At 38.1% G+C, this 15,103-nt stretch overlaps 1 protein-coding gene across 15 annotated transcripts in view; it reads right to left on the bottom strand.

The window, feature by feature from the left end:
- Positions 1-2,529: 2,529 nt before the first annotated feature.
- LOC127423628 (actin-binding LIM protein 1-like) overlaps positions 2,530-15,103 on the bottom strand; it is a 114,056-nt gene continuing 101,482 nt past the window's right edge. For 6 of the 15 annotated variants that reach the window (XM_051668097.1, XM_051668096.1, XM_051668101.1 and 3 more), the window contains 10 exons: positions 14,442-14,571; positions 14,085-14,177; positions 13,703-13,717; positions 12,252-12,344; positions 11,881-11,928; positions 10,333-10,473; positions 9,762-9,847; positions 8,699-8,822; positions 8,558-8,616; positions 7,798-7,927 (listed from right to left, as the gene is read on the bottom strand). In XM_051668097.1, the coding sequence (XP_051524057.1) occupies positions 7,838-7,927; positions 8,558-8,616; positions 8,699-8,822; positions 9,762-9,847; positions 10,333-10,473; positions 11,881-11,928; positions 12,252-12,344; positions 13,703-13,717; positions 14,085-14,177; positions 14,442-14,571 (879 nt within the window). In that variant the 3' untranslated portion in view covers positions 7,798-7,837. Of the gene's footprint in view, positions 5,269-5,456; positions 5,538-6,663; positions 6,739-7,124; positions 7,133-7,797; positions 7,928-8,557; positions 8,617-8,698; positions 8,823-9,761; positions 9,848-10,332; positions 10,474-11,880; positions 11,929-12,251; positions 12,345-13,702; positions 13,718-14,084; positions 14,178-14,441; positions 14,572-15,103 lie in introns of those variants that run through there. The other 9 variants (XM_051668098.1, XM_051668103.1, XM_051668108.1 and 6 more) reach the window with 7 other exon arrangements.

The raw sequence follows: 15,103 nt of genomic DNA, 5'->3' as shown, positions 1-15,103 counted from the left end.
TAGTCAGTATTGAGGCTCAGCTGATCCTCTGGCTTTAGAAGTGAATGTGTGAATGAAAAACTGTCTGCGAGACGTGGGTGGGAAGTGGGCCTGACAGAGGGTGGTCAGCCTCCCAAAGGTTTGTTTGGAGAGAAAAAATGAGGGAAGTCATATTGTTCATGCTCACATAGCATAAAAACCATCACACAGGAGTAGAAACAATGTTAAAACACTTTGGTACATACATATTGCTGTGATTTACTTTAAAGCTGAAGTGTGTGACTGTTTTTAGTGTTAAAATACTTTCTCCTATCCCAGTGTAATATGTAGGGACAACTATATGAAGGTTGATGTTAACACTGTGGCATAATTAAAACATTGCTCTGTTTCTTTGGGCATCGTGAGCAGCCTGTCATAGCGATTCTGGCTCAACCAATGGTGTGATTTTGGGGTGGGACTATCTGTTCAAACAATGGCAGACAGGGAATGTGTTCCAGAAACCTGTTTGAAAACAATAATTGGCTAAGTTCGGAATAGCATACTACGACACTACTCTAACCATCTCTGCCGAATCATTATACAACAAAAATAGTACGAGTAGTATGGTAGTATGCTATTCTGAACATCTCAGCTATTTTTGCAATTCTGTTTGTTGACGCTAGTGAAGTAGAAATTACACACTTCAGCTTTACATTTTTAAGGTCTTTATTCTTTAAAATTCCAATGCTCTTAGAAGAGGTAACATATTTAAAAAGGGTTTCTTAGGCATTGTGGGAACATTGTTTGAATGTTGTGTATCAGCTGGATGGGGTTGGTGGGTGCAGACCTTGGCAGATCCTCCTGGATGCTGCTGGTTGAAGCTCAAAAACATTCAACAGCTGTGAGTCAGAGGGCAGGGTCACTGATTCAGCCCCATCCGAGCACTGGGGTGATGAGATGCCACCCTTTAATGAACACAACAACTGAAGCAGTAGACACATAAAAGGAACACTTTTTTTTCCTTTTCTTTTTTTCTGGAGCATTCAATTGTGTCCATGTTGAAATGAGCAGCATTTCTGGCCACCGGCATGGGATGCTGGTATGGATTTGATCAACCAGCTGCCTTACAAAAAACATGATGTCTGACCAGCATTTTTGGCTGGTGAACAACATGGCTATTGTGGTCCACCATCACCAAACCAGCATAAACCAGCTTGGAACAGCATAGAAACCCAGCAGGTGTGGTTTTCATTATGGTTTGTCCAGGATGTGAAAGCAGGATGTGAAAGCAGGTTCTTCTGAAGTTCTAACCTACTGTGCTGCCTTGCTGACTGTTGACAATAGCAGCAAATGCTTCTCAGTCTTTTTTCCCCCCACCTTGTCAAGTCAGTGTAGTTTTTCACACAGTCAAGAAAAGAGCGGCACCTGATCAAACTACGTTCTGCGCTCCCCCGGATCCTCGAGAGGAGAGCATTATGTCATGAAACAATATTATTCTGCTACTCCTACACTGAGTGATCAGGTTCAGTCTGGCTCATACAAGGAAAAACTGGTTTTCTGGTCAAAGTGGTGTGAGAATGATCCGTCTAGACATTCCGAGAACATTTAGGAGACATTGGGCTTGATGTGTGGATGTAAAGCCCCTCATTACCTCCACATTTTCATCAGATTCAGCTCAGGAAATCCTGACAAGGGCTTGTGAGGTCTGAAATCCAAAACCAGTGTATACCACTCAGCCATCACAAACTGTTCAGTGGATACAGCAGCTACAGTAGAAAGCACATGGAGGATGATGTCAAAACACAAAACTAGTTCTTCCCAACATGAAAATTCTGTCAGTCCCAAACATTGTGCCTAATATCTCCTTATGTGTTCCACAAAAGAATGTAAGTAATATGGGTTCAGAATGAGTCAGTGATGACTTTATTGTTTGGTAATCTATCCATTTAAGGCATGAGTAGCCAGAACCAAAAGTCAGCACAGAAAAGTCTTCATAAACATTTGAAATCATAAACAATACGTAACAGGTGTCCTAAAAATCAAAACAAACTATGTACGATAATGAGCTCCACAGGAGGCACTGGAACAGCCTCTTTCTGCTGGAACTTGTGTGTATATGTGTGTATGAGTGATCTTTTGGTACTGGTGGGGTACTCTGTCGCAGTCTGTCGAACATGGAGAAAGCATTATTTTCTGTTACTAATGTTAAGCAGAGTGACAATGGGTGACCAGAAATACTAATAAACACCCTACCTCAGTCATTCTCTTGCTCGAATATAGCTCAATTTGAGTGTGACTGCTCTAGTCAAACACACTGCTATGGCTAGTTTTAAATTTGAAGCCTGGGAGAAGAGTGTTTTGGGAAAGGGGTCATACCACTGGGTACATTTATCTGGCAAAGCACATGAAGGAAAGCACCCAGGGATTTCCAAGTGACTCAACAGACAGACCTCCCAGTTGTAAGACAGGCCCTTCATTCCACACAGGGATAATTTTTCTTGAGAAAGAGCATATTTTATGTTATTTGTCCCACACAGTCATAATTATGTCAGACAAAGACAGATATCAATATGATCTGAAGCAGTGTTTTATTACTCAGCAGAGCTTATACACCATTTTCATAAACTCTTTCCCTCAAAAAAGACAAAAAGTGTGAGGTACACAGCAGGGGTATCAAAACCAACTCTTCATAAATTGACATACAGATCTCGTTCTAGTAATCACACTCGTTAGAGTTTGTATGTTTTGGTGATACTATAAAAGCATGATGCTGTAACATGTCCTAGTTCTCTGTCATTAACCCTGTTTGAAACACAGGAAACTGCTGGGAATAATAGCCACCGGCAGCCCATAATACATCAGAGACTCGTGTCTATGGGAACAGCACTTTTCCTGCAGCAATATGTCTGAAAGACAGAGAAACGACTCTGATATTATCACACCTGGTACAAGTGCTACATGACTACAGCTGAAAAGATCCCCGCGGCAACACAGTGGCAGTATTGAAACATATCTGAGGGAGTCATTTCAAAAGGCTTTTCTTTGCAAATTCAGCTTTATTCAAAATTATATGCTGTTAAATATTGCATAAAAGACCAAACAGTGGTTAAAAAAAGGGATTGTCTGGTTCAAAAGACGCTGTTCATGACCTATCCACTGTATCTTCGCACACGAATGACTTGAGCCTGACCTCTAGTGGTGAATCCAAAAGTTTTTTGAATGAATTTTAAAGGGATAGTTCACCAAAAAAAAAAAAAAATAAAAATAATAATAATAATAATAATAATAATAATTCTCCCATTTACTCACTTTCATGCCATCCCAGATGCGTGACTTTCTTTCTTCTGCTGAACACAAACGGAGATTTTTAGAAAAATATCTCAGCTCTGTAGTTCCGTACAATGCAAGTGAATTGTGGCCAGAACTTTGAAACTCCAAAAATCACATGAAGGCAGCATAAAAGTAATCCATACGACTCCAGTGGTTTAATATATTTTCTGAAGCAATGCAATCACTTTGGGTGAGAAACAGATAAATATTTCAATAATTTTTTACTATAAATCTATAAAAGTGAAAGTGGAGATTTATAGTTTTTAAAAAAAGGACTTAAATATTGATCTGTTTCTCACCCACACCTAACATATCACTTCTGAAGAGACATAGATTTAACCACTGGAGTCATATGGATTACTTTTATAATGCCTTTATGTGATTTTTGGAGCTTCAAAGGTCTGGTCACCATTCACTGCATTGTATGGACCTACAGCAGAAGAAAGAAAGTCATACAAATCTGGACCACATGAGGGTGAGTAAATGATGAGAGGATTTAGATTTTTGGGTGAACTGTCCTTTTAAAGGATCAGTTCCTCAAAATGAAAAATTTGGTCATCATTTACTCACCCTCATGGTTCAAAACCCCTGTAACATTCTTCCATGGAACACAAAAAGAGATGTCAGGCAGAATTGTATCCTCAGCCACCATTCCCTTTCACTGTATGGACAAAAGATTCAGTAAAAGTGAATAATGACTGAGGCTAACATTCTGCTTAACATCTCCTTTTCTGTTTCATGGAAGAACAGGTTTGGAACAAAATGAAGGTGAGTAAATAAAGACAGAATTTTCATTATCCCTTTAAGTTTAATTTTCTAAATAATCATTATAATCACCACTGCCTCTTCTGACTATCAGACAAACTCTCATCTTTTTTAATAAGTCAAAAAGGAGGTCTATGGTAAAAAGAACCTTAGAAAAAGAACTTATCTATTTCAGGTGCAGTTTTGGGCTTTGGCTATGGTGAGAACATGCTAGCTACTTTACATATAGGATGTTTCTGAGGATTGTGACAAGGTGGCAGAGTGCTGGTAGGAGAGGATGCAGATCTCGGTTTCAACAGGTTCTAATGCTTTCCAGAGCTGGGTCCCGGATGATCCAGTTGACCTTGACTCTGCAGGTAAAGCAGAGGCGTCTCATCTTCTGTAGCTCTCACTTCCCATGCTTAACACACATCAAAGTTCTCATTAGGTCTATAGCAGAAGGGGGTTCCAGGGATTTCTACAACTCCTCAACCGTAACAGCCTTTTTAGAGGGAGATTCCTGCTGACAGCCCCTGGGTCCCCATCCAACAAATTACAGTCCTATTTTACGGGAGGCACGTTTAATGAGTGCAGACACACCATCAAGTCTCCTCGTTTCTTAAAGGGACCGTTCATCCAGATATTAAAATTGTCATCCTTTGCTCTTAGTCATGTTGTTGCAAACACGTATGACTTTCTTTCCTCAGTGGAATACAAAAGGACATGTCTGGAAAGCAGAATGTTAGTCTAAGTCACCATTCGCTTTCATTGCATCTTTTTCTCCATACAATGAGAGTGAATTGTCATTCTGCAGAAGAAGAAAAAAAAAGTCATATCGGTTTGGGACAACATGAAGGTAATGAGTAAATGTTGACAGTATCTTAATTTTTGAAGGAACTATCCCTTTAAGGGGTCACTTGTGCTCCATGTTAGTTATATCCAAACACTCATTCAAAGATAATATCTAAATTTGGGAAAATAAGGAGTGGTCTTCTTGAAGCAAAATAAGAAAGCTTTTTTGTGCATGTAAAGAATAAAAAGGAAAAGTAAATCAGAGGACTATAGCTCTAACACATTATATAAGAGTGACTGATAAATTAAAACATGCACAATCGGCTATAGCTAAAAAAGCTTCGCTTTCTTCTTCATGTCATTGCGTTTCCAAAGAGGAAGTCTGTCAAATTTGTGGATCTCCATCCCAAAAATGTCAAAGAACATCTCGGGAGCTAAGTGGCGCTGGAGAAACAGGCAGAAAGGGGATGGTGTAAAAAGGAGAGGCAGAAAGATTTAAAAAAAAAAAGAGAGAGAGAGAAAAAAATGGGAGATAGAGTTTATAAGAAGATATTATAAATCATTGCTTCATTTGTGCATTTAGCAAATGCTTTATTCAAAGCAACTTAGAGTGCATTCAAGGTATAATTTACCTCCAATCTTGTCCTGTCCACATCCTTCGGGAGCTTAGTACGCCCTCTGTTGGTGACAGTGAGCATTTCATATGGGTACACCTTTACAAAAGGAGGGATTGTGTTGTTATGGAGAATGCTATGCGAGGCATTTGCCAAACACAATGAATTGCTTAAAGCAGTGCTGGATGAAGGAATGATGCATGGTCATTACATTCTAACAATATGCACACAAACACCAACTCTGCCAAAACACTACATTGCAGCACACATGGCATGTGAAAGAGGGGCTATGCAGGAGGAAGCAGAGCATGCAGTAGCACAAACAATAGGTGAACCTTGTGTGTGAGTGTAAATACATGTATTTTTCAAAAGCATAAAGTCTGAGAATAGGAATGAAGTGCAGTATAGGAATTATAGAGTACTAAAAGTGAAATATAGGAAAGAATTATTGTGTTGTTAAATGCAAGCACTCCTACTGACATTTAAAGGTGATGTGTGTAATTTAGCGATACAATAAGTGTGGGTGAGAAATAAATAAATATTTAAGTCCTTTTTTTACTATAAATTCTTCTCCCAGCCCAGTAGGTGGCAATATGCATGAAGAATGTGTATTGCCAAAAACAGAAGAAGAAGAATGTGAAAGTGGAGCTTGATAGTAAAAAAAGGACTTAAATATCACCCACACCTATCATATCGCTTCTAAAGATATGGATTTAACCACTTGAGTCTTACGGATTACTTTTATACTGCCTTTATGTGCTTTTTGGACCTTCAAATTGTATAGACCTACAGATCTGAGATATTCTTCTAAAAATCTTTTTAGAAGTTTGTGTTCTGCAGAAGAAAGAAAGTCATACACATCTGGGATGGTATGAGGTTGAGTAAATGATGAGGGGATTTTTGGGTGAACTATCCCTTTAAGCCTCTTTATTTCAAAGAAGTTCAACAAGAATAAATTATCTTGAAACTATATAATTTTAAAACAGAGTATGTATGTCGTGATAACATCACTTCATTGCACTGGAAGATGTGCACGTCTTGCATATGCTAGTCTTGTTCTATCCACTGACTATTGCCTGTGAAGCTGGGCCATAACAGTCCTGAATGATGAACAATCTTGGTTTTGAGAGGGGGTGAATATTTATTGAATACAGAGGAGCAGTTACAAGATGGAAAAGAGAGAAGAAGCTGAATTCTCAAGAAAGAAAATATTTGGGATACTTGCTTTATATTCCAACATATTAGGCATAGACATTCCCCTGTCCATTCTTGTAATGGAATCTTGGACATCTTGGGTGAGCTACAGAACAGAACACATACACGTGATGCAAATGATAAAAGAAAACAAAAACTGTTTTGAAGAATTCAGAACCTTGGAAAATAGTCTGGATCTAATGCCTAACACTGTGCTGCATTGAGTACTCTCGAGGGAGGTCAATTGAGCCAGGCTGGAAACTCAACTATCCGTGTGATGTGTTTTGTAGCCTCAGTGCTGATGGGTGGGGGAGTATTTTAAAAAACCTTGATTGTGCTCTTGTCTTTCCCCATTGCTCAAACTCATACACAAGCATAGCAATGAGGGTATGAGTGCCATTCCAATTACATGTACTGTAGCATGATTTCACTTCCATATGTGCATGATTGCTGATGCACATGCTCAGTGTGTAATGTTTGACAATCACATACCTTGAAATCTGTAATATTAGAAAAAAAGAGAGACAAAGTTCCATAAAATTACTATAAACTTCACTATCACAGTTCTCAGAAGTATTGAAGGGAAAGTTCACCCAAAAAGGAAAATTCTCTCATCATTTACTGACCTTCATGCCATCCCAGACATGTGTATAACTTTCTTTCTTCTGCTGAACACAATCAAATATTTGTAGGAGAATATCTCAGCTCTGTAGGTCCTTTCAATACAATTGAATGGTGGCCAGAACTTTAAAGCTCAAAAAATCACATAAAGGCAGAATAAAAGTAATCCATACCACTCCAGTGGTGTCTTTTGAAGCGATGCAATCAATTTGGTTGAGAAACAGATCAATATTTTAATCCTTTCTACTATAAATCTCCACTTTCACTTTCACAGATTTATAGTAAAAAATACTAGATTGTGTGAAGTGTGGTTTATCTGTTTCTAAACCCACACATATCATATCGCTTCTGTAAATACAGATGTAAACACTGGAGTCATATAGATTACTTGTATTCTGCCTTTATGTGATTTTTGGAGCTTCAAAGGTCTGGTCACCATTCACTTGCATTGTATGGACCTACAGAGCTGAAATATTTTTCTAAAAATCTTCATCTGTGTTTAGCAGAAGAAAGAAAGTAATTCATATCTGTCATGAGGGTGAGTAAATGATGAGAGAATCTTCATTTTTGGGTGAACTATCCCTTTAGTAGTATAAAAATAATTGTATTTTACCTCTCTGTCCTCCACATACATCCCCATAACTGTTATACTGAGAGAGTTCTGTAGACTGGGGCTGTAAGCATAGACACAAAAAGGCAAGCCATTAAATTACAACAAATTCTGTCCTTCTCTTTAGTTATGCACTTATTTTTTAAATATGGGAGACCAGGGCTCATTGTCACAAGGGCAATATTTCAGTAAGGTTTTGATTCAAAAGTCCAATTACATAAATGTTTTTCTCTAGCAGTCACTGTAGTTCAAAACCCTGTTAAATTAGAATTATTTTACTAAACTAACATTTTAATATCATCTTATTTGCTATACAAGTGAGCATAAAAAAGCCACTCAGCCACATTCAGGCAAGGGTCAACTATATAATGAAAGGTGTATTTCAAAGATTGAACTGTATTCTCAGGACAAGTGAATTTTTTATATATGTCTGGTCAGGACAAGTTTTAAGTTTGTTTTATATGTTTTAAATTCATACAATTTCATTATGATAATTTTTCTTGGCTAAAAAATTATTAAATATTTTTGTGTTACATCGTTCTGTGTTTTATATAATTGTTTTACTGTTTAGGATGTTGAATGACTGTTTCCATTGTGACAACCCCATATTGTGTGACAGCATGCCCCACTACTGGGGCACAACTAGCCCCATTTACCCCTATTGGTGAAAAACCAATCAATGGCTGAAACTTACCCGGTGCAGGCCATTCCGTCCGTATCCTGGCAGAGAAGAGGTTTTGGATGTTTGGGAGTCTACAGCAGAGAAAAGAATAATTTTGTATATTAATACCAGAGTAAAGCTATGTTTGTTGTGCTTGCTTTCAAAGCATTATACCTATGGTACAGTTAGCGTATTGGGAGTCAAAGCGCTGGGCGGCCACACTGCGTGTGTATCTCTCTCTGTTCATCTCCTTTTCCATCTCCTCCTTAAGAATGAGCTTCCCAAGACCTGACTGGATCTGTGGTTGAACATGAGGGTCAGTCACATGAACTCAGAGGGTGCAATTGAGCATAATCTGGCACATGCAGTGGGGTCCAAATGTCTGAGACCACAGTGAAAATCTGGGATTCAACGTCAAATTTAAACTTGCAAATAAACATTAAGTTTAAGGATTTTGACCAATTTAAAATGAAGAAATGTTAAGACAGAAATTAAATGAATAAGAAATATTTAAAGGTGCACTCAGTAATATTTTCCTCCTTAAAAAAGTTTAACTCCTAAAGACATGAATTGTAATGTTGCAATATATGTAGGAATTCATGACCACTCACATTAAAATGAAGACCCCAATCATAACAGTAACCTTATAAAAGCTATTTTATTGTACATGGAGAGGGTCCACACATGCGGGCTGCCATGATAGAGTCAGATGACCAGCTGAATACTACTCCCTTAATCTCAGTAACCATCCTGATGTTTGACACTTTCACTCATTGATTAAAGTAATCAAGGCTGACTGTAAATACTACATTTCTACAATGGCATCTGAAACTGAAAACTACTGATTTTAAATGATGCTGCATCCAAGCCGCTAGGTGTCAGTGTAAGTCCAAGATGACACAAAGACAAAAGTTACGGAGTGCACCTTTAAGATTCTGCACTGTTTCAAGCTCAATAATTAAATAATGAAATTTACATTAACTTGCTCAATTGCATGCTGTCAATTAAATTAAAATGGGGATTAGCTAAAGGCATTCTGAAATTAGAAATCAACTCAACATTTTTGTGATGATAATATAAATTGTATTACATTGGAATAATGTAAAAGAGAAGCATTTTCACTAGTGGTCCCCACTGGATGTGCATTTTTAGTGCTGTTTTGACTCCAAATAAAAGCATTTTCTGATAATGTATGATCATTAAAGGACTGGTTTATATATTAACAGGTGTCCTGGACCTTGCTGAGATGTTCTTCCTGAAGATGTCTGCGTTTCACTTGCTCCTCCTCTTCCTCGTCCCGTGAGTGGCTCCTTCCATCTGAGCCTGCCAGTCCAGGACCAGGAAAAGATTGTTGAATAAAAAACAAGAAAAGAAAAAAAGAAAAGAAGTTTGAGATGAAAATGAAATATTATTATGTCACTTTATCCTTGGCAACCTGCATCAGAACCTGTTTTTTTTTCTTTTATACACATGAAAACAAGATATGATGAAATACAACAAAAATGGCAACGAGTGAAAAAAAAAAAATGATAACAATAAAAAAAAAAAAAGATCAGTCTGAATGATAAAATTATTTTTTATTGGAAAAGTAGCTGTTTGATTTCTTAATGGTGGAAATTCCATGTGTCTGTGAAGCCACCTATAGCATTTACAACTGTCTCTGGGGAAAAGCTATATGGGAATTAGAAGCCAAATTAATAGCAATTACGAACATTATTAATCCAAGAGTTCTAAATCCAAAAGTCTTTGGTTATTGCAGGTTTGTATATGTGCCAAGAGGCCTGGAGGAGCCAGTGGCAGAAGCATACCTAAAGCAGCGAGGGACGAAGGACACGGCCAGTAGTCTGTCTCAATCTTTGAGGTTTCGTCCGGCCGAGGGGCGTGGGCAGCTGGGAACTTGGAAGATTTGATGATGTCATCAGCGGACTTGCTTTGGGCTGCCAGGGCAGCTGAATCTGAATCAGTATTTTGGGGGGGAACTCGACTATCAGTGACTGGCTCTCATAGGCAGGCAATAAGTACAGTGCTGGCCAATCAGTTCAAAGCATTATATTTCAGTACTTTGACATGCAGACAAAATTATGTTGAATATGCATGATGTACTGTAATTAGGCTAAATATCTGTGGTCTTGCAGCCACAAGCTGCTTGCAATCTTTTTATGTTTCAATTGTTTTTTAAATAACACACCAACAGGGTGTGTTCAAATATACTGTAATATAGTGTCAAATGCTTTGATATGTTGAAGGCCATTACTGCATTTTATACAGGACTATATAAAGTGGAATTCTAGAGCGCTTATGCTACTATTTGCAAATTTGTGGTGCTGTATAATATTAAGCAAGCAGAGAATGTGGATAGCTTATATAAAGTGTATTTTAAATCCAGTACACAATTCATGCCTGACTTGAGCATGAGTATGCAATAAGCAGAGTTACTTTAAGCAGAGTAATCTGATATTTTGTTATTGTAATCTGAGAATGTGTTATAGGATCTGGCAGGCTACACTGTAACTCCATGCGATTACAAGGAAGAATAAAAGTTTAATGGCGATTGTTAAAGAAGAAGGAATTTTAGTTTGTTTTGATTTTTTTTTTGTGGGTGAATCAGTTGCTAGGAGGCAAAAAAAAAAAAAAAAAAAAAAAAAAAGGACAAAAAAAGAAAAGCCCAGAAACTCAGAGATAAGAAATGTTTATGATGAGAAATTATACTTACATGTGAACATTGGATGTGATGTGACAAGCATCATAACCACATATTAATGGATGGATGGAGTCAACGCAAATGAACACACATGTATAAATAATACAAATCATAGTCAGATATCATGCGTGTACAAACACACACACACACACACACACACACACACACACACAAACACACGTCGGTGCGGCTATCCTTATGATGACTGTCCATAGACATAATGATTTTTATACTGTACAAACTATAGATTCTGTCCCCTACCCCTACCCCTACCCCTAAACCTAACCCTCACAAAAAACTTTCTGCATTTTTACATTTAAAAAAAAAAAACACCATTTAGTATGTTTTTTAAGCGATTTGAATTGTGAGGACACTAGAAACCACATTTATAGCATAATACCCTTGTAATTACCAGTTTGTAATCTAAATAAATGTCCTCGTAAACCACCCAAACCCGCCCATACACACACACACACCATATCAACAGTTACCAAAAACACAATTCTCCTTTGGCATGGACAAAATGTGTTGTATGTTCTTTTCATCATATATACAAATATCATAGGGCACAATACTGTAAAGTTCAAGAGCAACGTAAATCAGCTTAATCGAAATGTTTTTGTAAAAGTTTGTCAAAAACTTAAAGCAACCATACCATGCTGTTTGTAGATTGGTGGTTTTCTATACATGTTAATGCCTTGGTCTGTAAAATTAAAAATAAAGATCTAGTTTCAATGACACATTTTAATGTAAACCAAGTCATAAAAAAGACGCTACAATCGTCAATTCAATGACTGCTTATCATGATATGGGGAAAACTGAGGCATAGAAAGTTTGACCAGAACTTAATAATTATATGTGGCAATAAATGTACTTAGCATAACATGATTACAAATCAAGAAACAGCACAAACATATAAAAAATATAAAGGTTAATAAAACATTAAAGAATAGAGAGCATAAAAAACCCAGTAAAGGCAGAAATAGGGTGATGAAAACGTGTATTCATGGCTGCACCAGCTCCTACCTGGGATGTGGAAATGTTTAGGGGTCAGAGAGAGGGTCGGGGTGGCCGGCCGAGAGGAAAGGGGAGAACTCCGGCCACTGGGTGGCTCAGTGCCTCCAAACAAGAAGAGGAGGATAAGTGGGAAAAAGGAACAAAAAAAGAAAAAGAAAGAATAATAGAAGGAAAGAAAGTGAGAATAATGCTGGAATAAATCTTCACAGATGGAAAAATGGACGAACAGAAAATGGTTTCAACAGAGAGCTGGACAGAGAGACGGACTGGACCATGTGGGTCGGCCCCACAAAAGAGAACAGGTGTTGAAGAGATGGACTGGAAAAGAAGGAATGTTTCAGGAGAGCAGCATGCAAATGCTTCACAATCATATCAAAACACATCAAAAGGTACACTTAAAAAATTATCATAGAAACTGTTAGGAAGCCTTTGTGTCTGATGAGAATATAACTAAACAGCCATTGAAGGGTTAGTATTTGTTAAAGATTTGCCTGTGAGGGAAAAATTGATTGTGTGAGCATGCAACCTATACACTCCATTCCAAAACCTAGTGAGCTGCCTATGTAGGCAGCAGTTTTAGGCATCATAGGCATGTTTAAATAAAGCAGCCCAATTATTACGAGACACCTCGTAAAATCATGGTACATTTTGTGGTTACTATGGTTTTACAACAAATACCATAGTTCAGCTATGGTAACTAGTAAAATCATGGTTAATTTTCATAAGAGATGGATAAAGCTATTGCGAGGAATGCAAAATTTATTGTGAGGAAACACAAAACTTTTTATGTGAGAAAAAAGTTCACGGTATCACCGAGTTAGCTTAGCGTCATGCTAATGCCAAATTCTATTGAAATCAGTTGTGAGTTAAGTTTCCTGTGCACTTCACATGCTAATTGTATGACACACAGGGTTAGCTTAGAGAGATTCCAATGCCAAATTCTATTAAAATCAATTGTGAGTTGAGTTTCCTGTGCAATTCACACGCTACTTGTATGACACATAGAGTGGCTGCCTATGCAGAGCGATCCAAAACAGTCAATGATGGGCCTTTTAACTTGACGCAGTGTATTAAAAATGTGGCACTCCTGCGCGAAACACTGAAAAACCAGCAAGATGAGCCGCAAAAATCAAAGACGTCAGTCTAGCGCATGTTTACATAAAAAAAAAAAAAACAGTGCAAATGAATGGAAATAACGGACACCCCTATGACAATCCATTTCAATTGCATAGGCAGTAGACAGCAAGACAGCTCACTAGTTTTGGGACAGAGCTTATAGAGTATTAATGATAATGATGTAACACTGACTTGGTTAAATGTTGGTTAATTGTCATCAAATGAGCAAAATGTTGAATGAAAGCTGGAATGGAAAAGTTAAAAAGGAACCAGCATGCTTCAAAATAGCATGGCACCAAAAAGCTCCATACAGAGTTAACAACAGCAATGAAGCCAAGACATACCTATGTAGAAAGTATCTGTGGAGAAGACAGAGGGATATTACACACAGGAGTGTGTGATTAGTAAACTGTGCTGGGCAGCTGGCATTACATGTGGTTCAGTTGCATTAAGAGAACTAACGCAGCCCTCAACATAACAACTGTCATACAGGACTTTGTGCCATTCAAGCATTACAAGTTCAGAACTTGTCAAAGACTTTTTCAAAACAGAGCCACCACATGAGAAGCACAGCTTTACAAGCTATAAAGTGAATCATCATGGCATCATTTCAGCAGCCCTGAATCAAGATGTGATGGAATCAAGGTGTTTTTTGTGTCTACAGAACAAAATTGACACTGAGAATGAGGCGAACAGGTCAGGCAATGGGGGACGGAGAGGCCTTACCTTTGTTATGGGGGAGTAAGTGATGTCGGAAGGGGGAGGTAGGGCGTGTATCGCTGTTGCTGGAGCGCAAAGAGGAGCAGGGCTTCAGCATTCCTGCCGGCCACTCATGGGAAGAGGAAGAGTGGAGGAAGGAGGAAAAGAGAAAAGACAAAAGGATGCAAGGAGCACACATCAGAAGAGGAGGGAGGGGGGTCATAAGCTCAGGAGGAAACGGAAAGCAAAAAAAGGCAATGAGAGGCCAAGAGGAGGGCTGACAACATGAGATGAGGAGACGACTCGCTCATCGCTTGAAGCTGCATCCTCTGGAGTCCTATGAAGGGAGGATTTGGAAAGAATCAGTCATTTTATTTAACTCACCTGGTCTGTGGAAATGCTGGGGTGACTTGGATAGAGGAGGTATGTAGTTATGGCGGTGATACACAGGAGAGCTGATAGAGCCTTGACTGGTCGATCTCTGTATGATGCTTTCCCTTATGTCATAGCAACCCTATTGCGTGTGCGCGCACACACACACACACACAATTACATATGGGCAGGTTAAACAGATTATTCAGATTCACAGTATTATGTATAAGGGCATGGTTAAATGGATATGTACAACTGGCTCTGTTGTTAAAGGGATAGTTCACCCCAAAACAAAAATTCTGTCTTAATTTACACACACTCGTGTTGTTCCACACTGATATGCTGATATTTTGTTAGTGGAACACAGGAGTGTCATTTTTGTACATGAATGTAATCACGAATGTGATTTCATAGCTTTGGTTGAAAGATTATCAGTGAATAATGACTTGAGGGATAGTTCACCCGAAAATGAAAATTCTGTCATCATTTACTCACCCTCATGTTGTTCCAAACTCGCTTGACTTTCTTTCTTTTGAATAGAAAAAAGATGCAATGAAAGTAAATGGTGACTGAGACTAACATCTACTTGGTGTTACACAGCAGAAAGTGAATTTTTGGGTGAATTATCCCTTTAAATTTTGATCTGTTCCTCACACAAAACATTTGTATGGCTT

Source organism: Myxocyprinus asiaticus, chromosome 32, assembly GCF_019703515.2.
Source record: "Myxocyprinus asiaticus isolate MX2 ecotype Aquarium Trade chromosome 32, UBuf_Myxa_2, whole genome shotgun sequence".
Lineage (NCBI taxonomy): Eukaryota > Metazoa > Chordata > Actinopteri > Cypriniformes > Catostomidae > Myxocyprinus > Myxocyprinus asiaticus.
Note: the sequence above shows the minus strand (reverse complement) of the source record. Positions and strands in the feature narration are given on the sequence as shown.